Below are 17,369 nucleotides of genomic sequence, written 5' to 3' on the forward strand. Positions count from 1 at the left end.
AGAGGGTTGGCAAACAGTGCAGTTGAATTGCAGACACACTAACTCACACCAACAATTCAACCATTTGAGAGACCAAGACGGGTTACATGACATCTGCTATTGTTCTACCTCTTATATTATGTATGGGCCAATTTTCCAGATTTCTGGTGTCGCTGCTCAAGGTATGCTCCATATTTGCTTTGATGTTGTAGTGTAGTTTGGTTATTTTTGAGAACTACCATATTAAGTTTGGATGCTAACCCAAATCGCGTTCCACTTCTGCCGGAGACACAGCAGTAACAGGTTCAACCAGGAAAAGATGGACAATGGTGACAGGGCACGGTGGAGGCGGACGGCGCAGCCATGGGTCCTGAGGGGCGGCGGGCACGGCAGAACGGGCCTCGAACGTACCTTTGACCTTTCCCCGGGTCTCACTTGGCCCTTGCAGGGAGACGCACCCTTGGATCCCCATTAGAGCGCGACGTAGCTCGACCAGCGCCGGTGGCCTCCCCGGGCACGGCCCGGCACGGGCCCCCAACAGAGCCCGGGCACGGCCCGGCACGGGTCCCCAACAGAGCCCGGGCACGGCCCGGCACGGGCTCCCCGCACGTCCCGGGTACTCCGGGTACTCCGCCGTGCCGCGGTCCCTCCGCCAGCGCCGCCCGTCTTCCTCCGCCGCCCTGGGGCCGCGGTCCCTCCGCCAGCGCCGCCCGTCTTCCTCCGCCGCCCTGGGGCCGCGGTTTGGCCCGCGCGAGCCGCCGTAGCGCAGCCGGGCGGCCGGGCCGGGCCGGGCCGGGGCGGGCGGACGGGCGGGCGGTGCGCGCCCCTGCGCTGGCGGGCTCGGCGGGCGGGTCCCAGCCTGGCCCCGGCGCCTGGCCCGCACCTGGCACTGCGGAGCCGCCCCATCGCTGCCACCCCTCCCTGCCGCCACCGCCCGGGGACGGCCCCCGCCCCGCCCGCGGGGGGCGGCCCGCGCCGCGGCCCCTCCTCGGGGCCGGCCGGCTGCATGGGCAGGCGCTGCGGGGCACCGCGGGCGCCGGGATCGCCGTTCCTGGGCGCCAGGTAGGAGAGGTTCAACGCGGCGGGGCGCGCTGGGGCGGGCGGAGGAGGCGCGGCCCCTCACCCGCAGTGCTGCCGCCGCAGGGAGGAGGCTGCCGGCTGTGCTGGCTTGGACGTTTCTCTCTTCCTCTCTTCGCTTCTGTCTCCCCTTCTCTCTGTCTCTCTCTTTCTTCCCCCCGCCCCCATTTTGCACAGAAGCCTAGAGGATAATTCGCTGCGGGCTCTGACTGCATCCCTCTTCCCCTCGGGCCACCACCGGCTACTTCGGGAAAGGTGAAGGTGTTGGCCGGGGGTCTGTAATCCTTGGCAGCAGCTACAGTGCCTCCTTGATTCACTTTATAAATAGGGGTGGGGGGACGTGGAAACATCAAATGCCTTTATTATCTGGTATCACACATTATATAATTATGTGGACTTAAAGCAGAGATAGATTTGTGAGAGTTAAAAATTCCCCCGTGTGTATTCTCGGGGTTTTTCTGCGACTCGGTGTTTAATAGTCAAGTAAAGCATTGTGCTTTCCAGGCTGTGAAGCATAAGGTGGAATGGACATGTAAGGAGCTAAAGCAAGGGATGGGAATTTTTGTCTTTGTCATAAGATGATATTGAAGTGCAAAATCTAAATTTTGGATTTGGGATTTTGTGTAGATGTGTTAGTTGATACTAAATGGATGATAATTTTTGTGGAAACCTCTGAAAATAGTAATGCTGCCTCCATCCCTGTAAGTGCTTGCATTCATATTTCTTGCAAAGAATGAGACTAGAATTCAATTTAATGTGAATATCATATTGACTCATGGTGCATCTTTCAGTTTAGATTGCTGCTGATTTGATCCTCTGGAATCTGCAAAGGAAAGTCTGCCAGCCTCTGTGAATAGCTTTGCAGTGTAACAGGAGTGGAGTTCCCGAGCAGAATCACCGAGAGATATGTGAATGCGTGGGAGCCAAGCTGAGCACATCGGTGTTTCTGCCTCGAACCTGGGCTCGTTCCCCAGGCACGGCCTGTGTGTGGGGTGAACACCTCCGTGGCACCTGGAGATGATGTCGGTCGAAGGGTCTACGATAACAAGTCGGATCAAAAATCTGCTTCGCTCCCCTTCCATTAAGCTGAGGAGAAGCAAGCCTGGGAACAAGCGAGAAGATATAGGCAGCAAGGTGAGTGCTGTGTGGTGCAGCAGCGTGCTTTAACTTTGTTGTCTAAGTTTTCATCTGTACTGATGATGCTGCTTTGGGAGACTTGGTATAACTATAGAGTGATGCAGAGGAACTAACTGATCCATGACTGGTCTGTCTTTTAGTTGGGATCTTTGCTGTGCTGCAGATCCTTCCCGAAGCTTGTGCCCCTCTTTTGAAGCATTCTTTTTGCTTGTGTGATATGAACCCAGACTGTATCAGAAAGCTTTTGGGATTTCCCACATGGTAGTGTGTGGAGTTGTTACAGATGGCTGACAGGAGAGATGCAGTGCTGCCTCTTCCTCCATGTTACCAGCTGCTAACCTGCGTTACTAGGAGCTGAGGATACAGAAACTCCTCTTGTGTGTAAGCAATTGCTCTCACCCTGCAAAGGAGAGTTCTGTGAGCATATGGGGAAGGGAAGGATGATATGAAAGATGTGAAACATGTCTTGAAGGTATCTGTTCAGATAGCATCTGTGTTCTACAGATTGGGATTTGCTTTCCTCTGTGTGCCTCAGACCTCCTTTCCTTGGGGTTATCTTCTGTTGGGTATAATTGGTTCTTAAAATCCATCATTCTTCTTGGTGTTTTGGAAAATTCCTGACAGGCACTCATTGACTGGGAATTGACTGGTGTCATGAGGAGAGGATGACTTAAGCCTGGCTTCAGGGAATGCAAGAGCTGGGTGGCATTGCCTTGTGCTGACAGCAGGTGCCTCTGAGTCAGGGCACCTTGTTCTGTCCCTACCACTGATTCACCTGTAACCCTGGGCAAATCACTCAGCCTTTGTGTAGCTCTCTGTCTCCATAAATAGAAAACTTAATCCCTCTCCTTTTGTGAAGACTTGCTAATAAATAAGAAATGCTTGTAATACACATCTGAAAAGTGTATTCATTGGTCTCAAAACAGTAATGCTTCAAAATTTCTCTCTTGAAGTGAAGAGTGTATATAAAATTCAGGGGAAGTAAATGACACTGTACCTAAAAGTGGTCTTTCCTCAGCATGACATCCTGTTCTCAGAACTCTAGTTCAGGTCAGAGTTTCCCTTAGATGGCTCTTTAATACCAGGGAACACAGTATTCTTCTCTTGCCAAGCAAGAGAAAAACCAGCCTGGCTTCCTCAAAGTTGTCTAGGGGAAAGTCCTTGGTGCTTGTGCTTGACCTCAGTGTGTGCATGTGCATGTATGTACATTTCATGCAGCCTGTGGAATGCCAGTGAAATGTGCTTTGTTGGTGTTTGTTGGTCTGTATTCTGCAGCAACTTCTACTGGAAGAGACAAAAGCCACTTGTACCCTCACATCTGGTGGGCATTTGATTTTGACTCTGTGGTCTGCACACTTCCTTTCAGGGCTGGGACCTGCTGCTACATACCCTGGGTATTCTGTGGTATATGCTTCATTTTGCTTTCCTTACATGTGCCTTTTGGGAGAGCTCCATTTTATCCTTCATGCTGTCTCCCAGTGTGCAGCCAGGGCTGTCTGAACCCCTGGGGAGGGATATAATGGATTCATTCTGCACCATCAAATTTGGGTTTCAGGGTTGGGTTTTTTCTATCTTATTAGTAAGAACCATTAATCAGTGAGGTGCAAAGGACCTGATGGGGAATTTGCTGGTAGAATGGGTTTGGCTGGCAGAATCAGTTTGGCATTATGAGGAGTTAGGTGCAGGTACTGGTTTCCTGAAGTGATCTGCTCTGAATTAGCTCAGATGAGTTAGGTCTGCCATCGGTGGGCCAGCTGGAGGGGCCAAGGTGAAAGGGAGTGAGCCCTTTATCGAAAATCTTACAAATGTTGGGTGTCTGTGGAGACACTCCCTCTGCTACATGGGTGCTGCTCTGCTTTCCGAGGTGAGAAGCAGTTCTGTTTTACTAAAATAGCAGAAACAGTTTTCAGTCTGCTATTTGGCGTGTGTAAAAATCCCTGGGACTAATGGTGACCATCATACACATCATTCCTGAAGGATCTTTTCTGACCAGCAGGAAGGAGTCTTTGAGGCATCTTTGTCTCTTGGACTTTGAGAAATAACTGCTCCAAGAACTGTATGAAACTGGTCAGGTGGATGCATGGAAGGGCCGATGAAGTTGGTCATCTCAGCTGGACGCGGCTTGGTTACATAGGATGGAGCTGGACTGTTGCCCTAAATTAATGCCTGGAAGATGATATTGTGCTTTGCATATGCAGATGTAGGTGAAGACCCAGCCCACAACAGTCTTTTGAGTCCCTCAACTTTTAATTGCAACCAGGTGCTCGATTTAAGGTGGACTAGCACCCTCAGTGGCACTGCTTAAACTTCTATGAACTGTGATGATTTGTGTTTTTTCCCCTCTAGTGGGAAGTGTCCCAGCTTTTTCCTAAAGAACCCTTTGGGCGTGTGAGGCTTGCCAGGCTCTCAGTGGTTAGGGCCAGACTCCTTGGGCAGTTTGTCATGCTGAAGAGAAGGCCTGTGAAATTGCCTCCTTTCAGTGAAGCAGCCGTGTACTGCTGGGCTGGCCGTGGGCAGTCTGTGGGAGGCTGGCTCTGCAGAGACCTGTTTGTGCATTGCTGTGGAAGGGGGAGTGTGGGTAAGGAGGGATATTTTGCATGATGGCTGTGCAGGACATGCAGTGTGTTACTTGGGATCTGTACAAGAAAGAACTTGTTTTGTGACTTCCACTAGGACTAATTTCTTGCTGTAATTAATGCATGGTTTTACTGTAGAGCTCCAGGAGATCTCTACAGAAGTAAAACTAGGGAGCCAATAGATAATCATGGACATTTAAAAAAAGGAAAACAGGGGGAAGGAATGGGAGCTCTAGGTAAAGCTTGTTGAGAAATGGGATGTAGTGTTTGGTTTTGTTACTGCTTTTTGAAAACAGCTTTTTTTTAGTGGGAGTCCTGATTTTTGTTGCTGCCTGACTAGTTTTGTGGTTAGACGTCTCCTTTTTTTGTGTGTGTCTTCTCATGTCCACAGCTTGAATCCACTTTTGCTGTGCTCTCCAGATCTCTACTTTTTGTGTTGAACCAATATAGACCTAGAGTACCGTGACTTAAGTCTAAGGCTTGTTGACTGTTGGGATTTGTAATGTATTGGTGTGGCGGTTGGAAGCTAAAATTTCCTCAGATAAGTTGACTGGCCTGCATTCAATTTCTAGAGGATTACTAGCCCTGCCAGAAATCCAGCCGTGCATCTGGTCACTGCTTGTGATTCCAGTAGGCACACGGGGTTAAAAGCTGTGCACTAAGTGCCTTTGAATCACCCTGCAGAACAGCACCATCAGGACAGAGGGGAACCTCAGGCCTGACCCATCTCCCATTGTTAAAACGTCCTGGTTGCTGTAGTACCCTGCTCACAGAAGTCATGTACCTAAGCAAGTACAGTTCCTGCAGGGGTTGTTTGTATTGTTGAGCTCTACACGTGTAAACAAAAACTTATTTTTAACTGATGTAGCAGTGCCTGTTTCAGGGGGGAGGGTGTGTGCGAGCGTCCTTAGTCAAATCAGATTGCGAATGTCAATGTAGAAACAAATTGCTACAAAACCTGCTACAGGCTTTCCCTGAAACAGGAAGCCAGTGAATCAAAGAAACACATTTGGAATTTGCTACTGTTTTCTTTGATCTCTGCTATTTTTTCTAAGCCAGAAATATTTCAAGTTGTCTGTTTAAAAGTGCTTTGACTAAAACCTGAATTCCTCAGCAGGAAGTCATTCAGCAGAGAGCTGTTGTGTTGTGGTCTCTCCCCTCTCCAAGTGGCATGCAGCTGGAGTGCCTGTTCCTGCCCCATGATGCTGAGTTGGAATGGGTGGCTCTGCAAAACCTTCTTGAGAGCTTTTGTTCTGAAAATGAGCCCTGACTAAGTTGCTCCTAGTGGGACAGGGTTTCCTGTCCTCCTTTGGTGAGGCATGGTCTGTTCTTACTGCCAGCCAGTAGAAACAAGTACTTCTGTGTCCTGCCAGTGAGCTTGCACAGATTTAAGAGGAAAGCAGATCCATGGAAGCTTCAGACTCCTCATATCTTGTCATTCCCAACAAAGTTCTCGAGCTTCTTAATCCCCTGAGATCTCAGCAGGGACCACAGGCTGTCTTGGACACAGGAGACTGGAGTCATGTTTCTGGCCTGACTGTAGCTTCCTGCCTTCAGCATACAGTCCTTTTTGTTTGAAAATATCGTGGCTTCCAGCATGAATTGTGTCAGACCACTGCTGGTCTTAACTGGATCAGCTGAGATTTGCTGAACCTGAGCTGTAACAGAACCAAAAACCAGACAAGTTTGGTTCACTTATATAAATGCACCAAAAATCATCACCTCTTATTAAATCACTTCAGGTGCAGCTGAGGCTTGTTCCAGGGTGGGAATCTTTGTAAGTCTTTGGAAACTTGGTCCTGCAGCAGCAGAACCTGCTGGGTTTGCAGGGAGCTGGTTGTGGGGCTGAGCAACCTGACTGTGAGGGTGAGGTAGGGAGCAGCCTGTCTGATGGTGACATAAGCTTTTCTTTTGGCAGGATTTGGAGGGGTCTTCTACTTTCGCTTTCGAGGAGCTAGTCAGTGCAGTATTGCCCCATTCATGCTTTTCATTTCACTGCAGTCTGAGCAGTGCTCAGCCCATCTCTGGGAACAGTGCAGCCAGAAGCACAGCTGAGGGAATGCCTGTAACCTTGGTCAGGATGTCTGCTACTGTGCCTGTTCTGCTTCAGCATCCATGAATATTGCTTGACCCCAGGTTGTAGCTGGGGATCTCTCTCACAGCTCTGCACTGCTCAGTCTAAATGCAGCCAATTGCTTCAACAGCTTAGGGCCTGCTGTTCAGACATAGAAGGGATTTCATGTCTGACTCTGGTCAGGCTTATAACAGTGTCCCTTAAAGCACAGGACAAAGGCTGATTGGGTTCTCCATAGCCAGACCTGCATTTCAGTGGCATGTCTGTATCTGTAGATAGTGTCTGTGGAACAAGTGAGAGTGTCATAGCTCAGGGGTTGAATGCTTCCTTGCTTGGTTCCCTGCTCTGGTCCCCCCTATTCCATCCTTGCATATGTAGTGCTCAGGGTGCCTCTGTGTTTGTGAATAGTTTAACACACAGCATTTTCTTCTTCCAGTCTGTGAATGAGATGCCTTGTTCTGAAAATACAGAGTGATCTCGCTAGCTCCCTCGGTATAAACATGAGTGTTAAATGTGACTTACATTCACAGAGCATATCAAAGCCAGAGTTTTTCTGTTGGTGAACTACAGTGCCAGTTGACTTTGGGTCTTGAAGTATAATGGATATAAAAGAATTCAACATATTTGGTCTTGTAGCCTGCAGTTGTATCCATAAAACACTGTGATACTTTTTGCCAATCTTGAGGCAAGATTGCTGGCAAGATCCATTCTTCTAGCCACCCCTAAGTCACGTGCTGTCTTGACTGTGAAAGACAGCAGGAAGATGTCTCCATGGCAGGGGGAGCATGATGAGGTGCTGGAGTGAAGTCAGCATGAGTAACACAAACCAGGTCATTTGCCTCATGGGTTTTAATAGTTCTTGCTTCCTGTGGATGGTCATACATTGCTTACCTGGATAACCTTTCAGGGCTGCTGTGGTCCTGCCTTGAATGTTGTTCTTCACCTCCTTCAGATGAGCTGGGCCCTCTGAGAGGGCGCACGGGACTTGGCTAACCTGGCTGGGAAGGCTCATAAGCAGGTTTCACACTGCTGTCCCTGCTGTGCTGGGTGAGCTGTGCACAGAATCCCCCCCTTTTGTCCATGGGCTGTGAAGTGTGTAGTGTTTGCCAAAGACCTGGCTGGGATAGTAAGATGGCAGAGATCAGGGCTGTTCAGAGGCGTTGCAGGTGGTACATTTGCTGCTTGCTAGTCAGAGCTGTTGTTCGCTGTGGTGCTGAGGGGGCTGGTGGAGAAAGGCATCCTTGGACACCGTGGAAAGAGACCTCCTTCAGAGTGTACCATCTGTTTCACTAGCTGCATGCTTAGCTCTCCCTGTGGTGTATCACCTCACGTGTTTCAGAAAGGCAGAACAATTGAAGTGTTGGTTGGGAGTCAGACCAGCCTGGGCCAATATTTGATTTTCCATCATCAAGGATCTGTAAGCACCTGTGAAATGACTTGTATATTATTTTACTGTCCTCTGTGTCTAGTGGAAAGTAACTACAGGGTACCACCTCCATTTCTGACTGAGAAAGTGGTGGTCAGCATTTTGATGACTTGGAAAATTGAAGTAGTTATTTTGTTTCCTGTTGATCTTCAGGTCTTGGGGAGAAGTTGCTTGATTAGCCTTGGTACAATTTTCTCTGTGAGTGAAAGCAAACAACATATACTAGCTACTCTTTGGCTTTTTTCAAAGGTTTTGATGTTCGGTGCCAGGAATGGTGCTTACATAGAACTCCAACAGTGCTTAGGCCTGACATTAATGCTGAGTGATCCCAGCTAAGGACTGAATAATTAACTATCACCAAGCCCAGTTTCAGTTACTTCAGGCTTGTGTTTGTGCCTGACATACCTGCCTCCGCATAGCTGGAAGTTTCTGAGGGCTCTGGTATGTGCACAGCAGGGTTGCGGCACGCTCGCTGCTCTGGATCCCAGCTCCAGATGTGGGCTGGTCCCTGTGCCTGAAACCCTGCAGGCTCTGCTGAGGCTGTACCCACCAAAGGGTGGCTACTGCAATTTGGAAAACCCTCCTACTATTTCCCTTCACCACAGGGCTGCTTATCCTTGCCCTGAGCATGTTTGTGTTGTGCAAAGGAAAATGCAACTGAGTCCTGCAGCTGTTGTAATCAGCTGTGCTGTGTGATCTGTATTCAAAATTATCAATGCAAAGGTGACTCGTTGCTAGTATTTGTATGACCACAGACTGCAGGAGCATCCCATCCCTCAACCTCGCTTTGATGAGCACTGGACAGATGGGATAAAGTAGACCCAGACCAGAGGAGCTTCAGGTTTAAAAAACTAAAGGGATTGAGGGAATGGGACATGCTTTTTCTGTACAGATATGGTTCCAAACTCCCACAGGAAGTCTGAGGCAGACCTAGAAACTGAATCTTGATGCTCTAAGGCCAAGTCGTGGCCTTAGTCACAAAGCCCAGCCTCTTGGAGATTACCAGGGATGTTTCTCATCTCTCCCATGTGAGGGGAACTTGTGTTCATTTAAGATTATTTGCTTAAAAGTTTGCAAACTGTGCTGTTGTAGATGCTGACTTGGTCCTATTGTCGCTAATGATTTTAGTAGCTCTGGTGATGATGACTTTCCAACAAGCTCAAGCAGATTAAGCACTATAAGAATTAGGGCTGTGGAAACCCCAGTAAGCCTTGTAAATTTGCTAGTGTCCCAGGAGACCAGTACTGTTGTTAGTTACTGTGAGGAAACGGATTGAAAATAGTACTGTAGAGGACTATGAACTGCTGGTGTATTCAGAGTTTCCAAGTCAATAGCAATAAAAGTCAGACCTGCTTGTTCTCCCAAATACAGTATTAAAATTCACAGTTGGTCAAGATAGCTAATGTGATATAACAGCTAATATGAGATTCCTTACCCAATGAAATTTTAACAATGGCATTCCTTCCTTACAGTGGTGCTTCTTTAATTTCTGCATCTTTCTGACACTTTGCACAGTTAGTCTGAAATTTCCCCCATTGTGAACTTGAGAGACACTTTTCTCAGGAAAAAAGGTAGATTATCTGAGGTTGCATCATAGTAGAGTCATAACATTAACAAATGTCTTGAGAGCAGGCAGATCAAGGAGTTTCTGAAAGGACAAAACAGCTATAAGCCAGTGCCCATGGATTCAAGGATATAGAGTTGTAAAGCTTTCTGCTCCTGTTTTTTCTCCCAAAGTAGGCACTGTGAAAAGCAGTGCTGCCTCTGCAGAAGCCCTTCCCTACTGAGAGACAGGCCCAGCACAGGGCAGCTGTTTGAAGTGCCAGTATTGAAGTGGTAGCTACCTCTCCTGTGCTCAGAGTGGTAGCCTTTGAGATCTCCCAAGGGCTTTGAAATTGACTGCTTACTTTTGAGTAGCACATAAGGGGCTGCTTGCCTTTGAAGTCTTGTTTCTACTAGGGATACTTTCATTTACAAAAAGAAAAAAAAAAGCACCATTGCTCAGGCTAGTCTTTGCACCAAAGGAACTTGAGTTCGTTGCACAGTCCCTAATGCAATCTAGATGCTGGAGATGCTGCTGAAACATTGAATAAGACTGAGGGTGAAAGAAGTGTCTGCAAGACCTGCCTACTTATTTGGTGGTAGGTCTTGGTGTTTAGAACTCGCTGTGCTCTGTGCTTTGGCCATGGCCATGGTGTGACTGGAACCATGAGGGGATAGGGATGGTGTCAGAGGTATGCTGAGGGGGCATGAGTGTCAGGGTGTACTTGTACTTTCTAGCACTTGCCTGTGCTAGAAAGAATTAGCAAGCTGAGATCCAAAACCAAGCGGTCTTTATGGTAACACAGTATCAAAAGAGTCTATTGAATGATCCTGTCCCACACAGAAACAGGCTATATCAGTGAGAGGACTTTCTGCCAGTTATGTTTCATCAATACTAGTCTTTTCTGTGAGAGCTTTGTGTGGGCTAAGACTGATGTTTTTCATGCTCTTAACCAGTGCTTCTTTGCTACTGAATTATATAAAGGTAGAGTGAACCTTGAAATAGAGCTCTGTAATTTTCTTTTAAAATGAAGTTAAAAGTTTTTGGGTTCTGTGCTCTGCTCTTCAGACTGTCTCTGAGCCTCTTCTTTCCCTCAGTGTAAAACAGACAGGATACTTTTCCACTTTCTGCAAAGTGTCCCAGCGTCCAGGGCTTTAAAACAGCTGCATAACTCCTTGTGTTTGGCTTATCTCCCAGTGTTGAACTAGATATAGTGGTTCTGAGCACAGTTGTTTCAAACCTGCTTTGGGGGTGTCATCCTTCTTGAGCAGCTGGGTCCAAAAGCATTGCTGACTGTAAACTAGAACTGACAAATTTGGGATCTGCTTTTTCTGCTTAAGCCCATCTTGTCCCAACTCATCTAGTTTTCTTGAACTGAATCATGGCTAGATAGGCTTTAGATATGATTCCGTGTACCTTTCCAAACTATGAGGGCTGGCTGGAGAGTGTTTGCCCAGTGTGTGCCTCAAACTCTGCTATGGGAGTGGTGGTTGAGTGGAATGGATACAAGATGACAGAAAGTGTTCTTAATGAAATGCATGAAAAAATATTTCTGAGTCTGTGGTAGGCCTCAATGAATGTGGCTGTTTCTAGAAGCCTGAGCAGCTTTTGAGGCTGGAATTGGGATTCTACTGTCCTCTGCACCAGGAAGATAATCTTCCTCCCTGATAATCCGTGGTTTGTGCTGCCTGTCTCTGCAGGCTTCCCGAGCTAAGCTGTTGAGATGTATTAACATGCAATCAGCAGAGTGAATAGCTGGTGCTGGGGGAGGATGAGGGTGAGGTGCTCTGGGTGAGAGGCAGCTTCCTTCAGCTTCCTTGCCACTGCCTGCTTTGGCTGTAACTTCTGAGAGAACAGGTCTCCTGCATCACTGTTGTGGTGAGTGGGTTATGGACACTTGCTTTGTGAAGTTCTCAGCCCATTTTCTGTAGCAGGCTGCAAATAAGCTTTTTTATGTCCGAGGCCTGCAAAAAATACTTTTCTGATGGAGGCATCAGTGGAAAAATGAGTGTGGTGCTGGGGAAGAAGGTGCAGTGCCTGGACTATCTCTGCTGTGTGTCAAAGCTGCTCCAGGCCCTTGGAATGAACATCTCTGCCCAGGAGTGTCAGTGTGTAAACACAGCTGTTAATAAAATGGCCAGAGGGCTGATTAATGAATTTCTACATGGCCTGCTGGAGCGGGGGTGAGAACCAGTGGGCCATGCAGCACCCAGGCCACAAGTGCATGGCCTGGTCTGCCTGCCTGCTGGCAGCTTCATGGCTTCTGCCCTGGCTTCTTCCATGTGCTGCAGCCTCCTGTGGCCGTGGACATGCTGTGATGTGCTTGGGAAGGGGCACTCTGACCCTGCCTATGGCTCTGTGGGTATCTGGTGCCTGGGGAGGGCTCTGCACTGTCTGGGGCCTGTGGCCCTTGGTAAGCCTACAAAGCTTAGTTTAAACATATGTTTGGGAAAAGGAGACAGCCAAGCTCCCAGTCTATAATATAATAACCCTCTATAATATGCTCAGAGTCTGTGTTGTTCCAGACAGTGCCTGGATCTTCATGGTGTAACTCTGGTGACCAAAGTTCTAGGCTGACCAGCAAGGCTGGGAAAGGCCACCAGGTTGCTGTGTGTAGTAACATTGCCCTCCATGGTAAGGGATATGGTGCACTGGGCAGCTTTGCATTTCTGCCAGGGAAACTGAATTGCCTTGTTAGTTTTGAAAAATCTGCCTCTTTGGTGAAAGAGAAGTGTTTTACAGGGCACCTGGGGACCTCTGAGGTTACCAGGGGTTGAGAAATACTGCTTGCTGTGAACATTCATGTGATGTTTCCCTGGGAAGAGTGCTTGTTGCAATAAGGCATTAGTTTTGCTGTCAGTATTTTTCAGAGGTTTAAAACAATTGGGAACACTCATCACCTACTGCCTAAAGGTTTGTTGGCAAGCAAAATAATCTCTTTCGTTCTGCTCCCAGTTTTTTCTGGCACTTAGGGCCTGTTGTACTGGGAAGAGCAACCCGGCCCTCCTTAGCTGGCAGCCCTGGCTGAGGAGAGGAGGAGGCTGTGCAGAGTACTATAACGGTCCAGACAGAGATGAGCTGGTATTCCTGCCCTGGGTTGTGGGGAGGGGAGTTGGGGGCCTGAAACATATTTGTGTAGCATTTGGGATTAGTTGAGTTGAAGAGCTCTCCTACTGAGGAGATGGCAGAACTATAAATCGTCAGTGATCTCTGTAGCTGCAGAAGCAGTTAGGACAGAAAGAAGGGCTTAGAAACAAAATCCATCATAGAATGTCAAAGTGGGTGGTTTCCCTTGCTGGGGAGAGGGTCTTGTCTCTGGACAGCAGAGAGAATGCTGCCTGTGCACTGCAGCCATCTCTCTGGAAGAAGAATTTGCTTCCAGGTCTGCTGCCTGTGTTTTCTCCCATGTCCTGTTCTCCCACTCTCTACTGTGATTTCATTTAGATGCTTTTCTCAGATCCCCAGAAAGGAAAGTACTGTAAAGAGCTGCCAAGCAGCATTTTGCCTTGTAGAGTGTACTTAAACGCTGAGGCCTGGTTGGATGATGGTATGATTATGTTTCTATTTTTCTGTGTGTATGTTTAATATGAAGACCATACTCTGTTCTGGTTGAGTGTATGTTACTTTTCTTAGTGTGTCTGTTTGTACTGTAACTTGCAGCCTGATCCTTTCCCCTGCTTATAAAGTGACAGTGGTATTATGTTGCAGCTGTAATGTACACAGTCTTACACAACTCTTGTAGTGTTTTTAGAGTTGTGATGACCTTGAAAGGTTTAAAAGAAAACTGAATGCAAACTCTGGCACCATTCCTGTGGGTGCTTCAGCATGTGCTTAACTTTGTGTGGTGAGGTAGTATGAGTGTGAGTGGTTCGTTTTACCCAATGGATGTAAAGATAAGTGTCTCTCTCTGTGGCTGATTGCAAGATCAGTCTCTTCATTTAATGCACGTAACTGTATCTGTGTGCATGCCTTATATGTATATCATGCAGTTGTCTTCATCATGTTTTGACCAGCTCAGCTGCACTTTGTCCAATAATCCATATTTCCTGAATGTGTTGCTTACCAGTCCTGTGAAACATGGAATAGAGACTGTTTCTCTTTCCCTGTTTCACATCCTCTAAATAAGCAGTTGACCAGAGAAATTCCATTTTTATTTCCCCCCTGAAATTGGTTTCCCTTTTTCTCCCCATCTAGAAGGTCTTTGACAGAGTGAGAGAGCCTCCTGTGATCTAAGCAAGATGCTAACCTTGCATGTTCAGGAAGGGCAGTTCCATCCCTAAAGTTACAAACAGGTTTATGCAGGATAAAGCTAGGTTATTTATACCCCAGGAGAAGAGACGCCTGTCTCTCCAGAGGCCTGAGATGGTGGTCATTAACTTTTCCACTTCCCATAACCAAAGGTGCTGTGCCTTTTTAGATACTTGTGAAGTGTTGATTATGCTTTTCTCGTCTTTAAAGCTCAGTCCCATTGGGTTCAGGCAAAAGAAAGGCAAGCTTTTTTTAAAAACATGTTAATCACATATCTGTCCCACCGTCCACCCTCACAGTATTTAGCTGTTGCAGAGGAAAATGTGATGAAAGGTTGTTTTTATGTGTGTTGGGAAGACTGACAGGACTGTATTTGAAGCCTGTGAGAGGGACAGTCTGGTGAAAGGCATGGTAATTATCTCCTCTTGCTTTTTTTGCATATGGGCTGCTGTTTGCAGCTTGGCTCACCTGAGGTCATGTCAAAGCCTAGGCTCAACACTGGCATCAGTAACCTGTGAGCTTTCTAGCAAGTGTCTTCCTTGTCTAGGTGTCACTGAGACCCCTGCAACCAGTGCTGAGGTAAACACCCTTCAGGTGCTGGGACAGGGCTCCTGCTCCTTGTCATTCTTGTTTCTTTTCAGTGTGTGAGCTTATGGGTACTGGATTCAAGTCAGATTCATCAAAATATAGTAGCACTGCTGGCATTTTCAGTAGAGGGTTTGCAAATAGAGCTGTGCACATGTAACTATCTTCTGTTTGTCCACTCTTAAGTTTACAAAATGCAAGTGGATACTGGCAGATGCTCTGTGTATTGCATGTCTGCCCTTATGCTGGCCCACACCCATGTCACCTCCATGTGGTATCTTGGCAGTCAGACACTGTATCTTGATGTGACAAGAGCTGGCTGTTAACTTACAGCTATAAATCTGTTGGGGCTACAGTGGAAGTCTGTCAGTGCTGTGCAGGTGGTAACTGGCTTATTTAGCTTCTGGGTGGATAATATTTAATTTTTTTTTCCTATCATGGTTTGTATTTCTGCAGTTGTAGAGCCTATTCTGGTTACAGTGGATCAGCAGTTAACAGAGTTTATGGGACATTGTTTCCAATTGCTGTGGTCTAAACATATGTACACCAGCATTGAGTTACTTCTGCCTGGAAATAAGCCACAGAGCTATATATATAATAGGTTTGAACTGGTGCAGTAATGTTGTTGGTATAAATAGAAGAAAGTGGTAGACTCAGGGCTTCCTTTCCTTACAGCTGATTCAAGAAGACTTTCCAGATACTCTATCTCCAGTGGAAAAGGCTGTGGAAGGTGGCTGAAAGCAACAACAAAATGCCATATGGCATGCCTTCAGGGAAGAGCATAAGTACTTGGGTCTGGAGCGATTGCTCGGCTCTTTTCTCTTGTGGTGAAACATCTGCCCGAAATCCCAGGATTTAGTTTCAACAACCTGGTGGCCCAACACCACAGAGTTTGGTCTGTGACAATTGTAGTTTTTTCTGACTCCAGAACTGTTGCTGAGTTTTCTTGAACTGTCAGACTTTTTCCTCCTCAAACTGTTAGGTAGTGTGGTACTTGTGGACCTGCCTTGATCATCATGATGTCGCAAATGGTAGGGAGCAGTATTCTGGAGTGGCATCATTTGTGCTTTCACAGGTGCATTGGGATGCTGCTATCATCTTTTGAACCATGGGGAGTATGCATAGGACTTCTCCCAGGCAGTGCTTGGGAACATAACTCTTGCAATTTAAAAGTAGCTTTCTGGTTCTTTGTCGAGATTGTTTAGTGCGAGTATTTGCTCTGTCAGCTTGGCTGCTGTGGCAGATTGTGCCAATTTCTGTGGTCCTTTCTGTCACTAATAGATTTGTGTCTCACCTAAAGGAAATGTAGGAAATTACCTCTGTAGAAATAGCAGAAAGTACTGATAAGCACTGAGCAGTTTTAGTCTTTGCTTGTGGATGATATTAATTCCATTTTAAACTCTAAATACTTCTTTTGTCTTTGGCTAATTTTTAAACAGAAACAGTAACACAGTATTGTCTCCTAAGTGCTCTATTGCAGGAATCAACCTGCAGACATGTTTGCAGGTCTTTCCTTAAACAGGCTGATGTAATTAGAAGAGAGACAAGACAGTGTACGTGTGGGAATGTTTTTGGGTTTCAGTGCTCCAACAAACAATTCTACAGTCATTTCTTTCTGCATTTTTGTTTAAGAGTGCAAATCATCAGCTGTGTTCATTCAGCTCTGACAGGCCATCAGCTCTGTTTCATCCAACACCTCTTCTCTGGTCAATGATGAGAATTGCAGCCTGGATTCATGCAGGAGCCAGTTCTGGTGCAGGGATGACAGCAAAACTTGTATCCAGCAGTTGCCCACTACCTCTCTGCCAGTGCACCACAGCAGGGAGTGGACACAAGCTGCATAGAAGCTTTACAGCTCTCTTTTCACTGGAGAAAAATACAGTTTGACCGGGATTAGCATGGTGGTCCAGCACAAATGTCAGTCAATAGGGATGTTCCGTCATGGGCTGCTTTGCTCTTCAAGTGTTTGCCTGGTTATTATCTCCCTTGTTTAAACTGCAGAAATGTACTTGGTTCAGGTATTTCTGAACTACATGTGTCAGTCAAAGTTATTTCTTTTCCAGACAGACTCTGCTAAATGCTTCTAAGTAGGTGAATGTGTCTAAAGCTATTTACCAGAAAATTAGGAGGGTTGCGCCCCTCCTAATTATGGAAGACTGGAGTTCCATAATCTCTACTTTTGCATTCTGCTTTTTGCAACAGCAATTTTTGCTAAGAACTAAGAATGTTAAAGCAGCAGTGCTTTGTCAAGTGTTGAAGCAACAAGAGTTGGTTGTGCCCTGGATCTAGGGCTTTCTGAATTTCTAAACAAGAGCAGTAAAGAAATGGTGGTTAGTGCAAAGGTTTGCTTTCTTGAAATGTGACAGAAACCACATGGTAACAAAACCAAGGGTTTTTAAAAGTACGTGGATAAAAATTGTTTCCTCTGAGTATGGTGTTACTTCCTCAGTTCTCACATTTGGTAATTCTACCAGTTACCCATGTTCTTGAACCTAAATGCAAGTTAGAGGAGACTTCTTTTCCTGAGCTATTTCCTCTTTTACGGTTTTAAGGGACTTAGATGACTTTTTTTTTCTGTTAAGTCACTTTAACAGCTACTCAAATATGTCATCTTATCTTGGACTACTGTACCCCTTGTTTACAGACTTTGTTTCCCTCAGGAAAACAAACTGAAAAGGTCGTTGGGGAAAATCACAGGAAGAAGTGATTTAGGGGCACAGTAAG

The 17,369-nt window shown here is 46.7% G+C and overlaps 1 protein-coding gene across 5 annotated transcripts in view; it reads left to right on the plus strand.

Annotated features, from left to right (window-relative positions):
* The first annotated feature begins 952 nt into the window (after positions 1-952).
* MAPKBP1 (mitogen-activated protein kinase binding protein 1) overlaps positions 953-17,369 on the plus strand; it is a 101,171-nt gene continuing 84,754 nt past the window's right edge. For all 5 annotated transcript variants that reach the window (XM_030948691.1, XM_030948689.1, XM_030948688.1 and 2 more), the window contains exons 1-2: positions 953-1,041; positions 1,848-2,190. In XM_030948691.1, the coding sequence (XP_030804551.1) occupies positions 2,074-2,190 (117 nt within the window). In that variant the 5' untranslated portion in view covers positions 953-1,041; positions 1,848-2,073. The remainder of the gene's footprint in view (positions 1,042-1,847; positions 2,191-17,369) is intronic.

The sequence above is a fragment of the Camarhynchus parvulus genome, chromosome 5 (genome assembly GCF_901933205.1).
Source record: "Camarhynchus parvulus chromosome 5, STF_HiC, whole genome shotgun sequence".
In the NCBI taxonomy this organism is placed as follows: domain Eukaryota; kingdom Metazoa; phylum Chordata; class Aves; order Passeriformes; family Thraupidae; genus Camarhynchus; species Camarhynchus parvulus.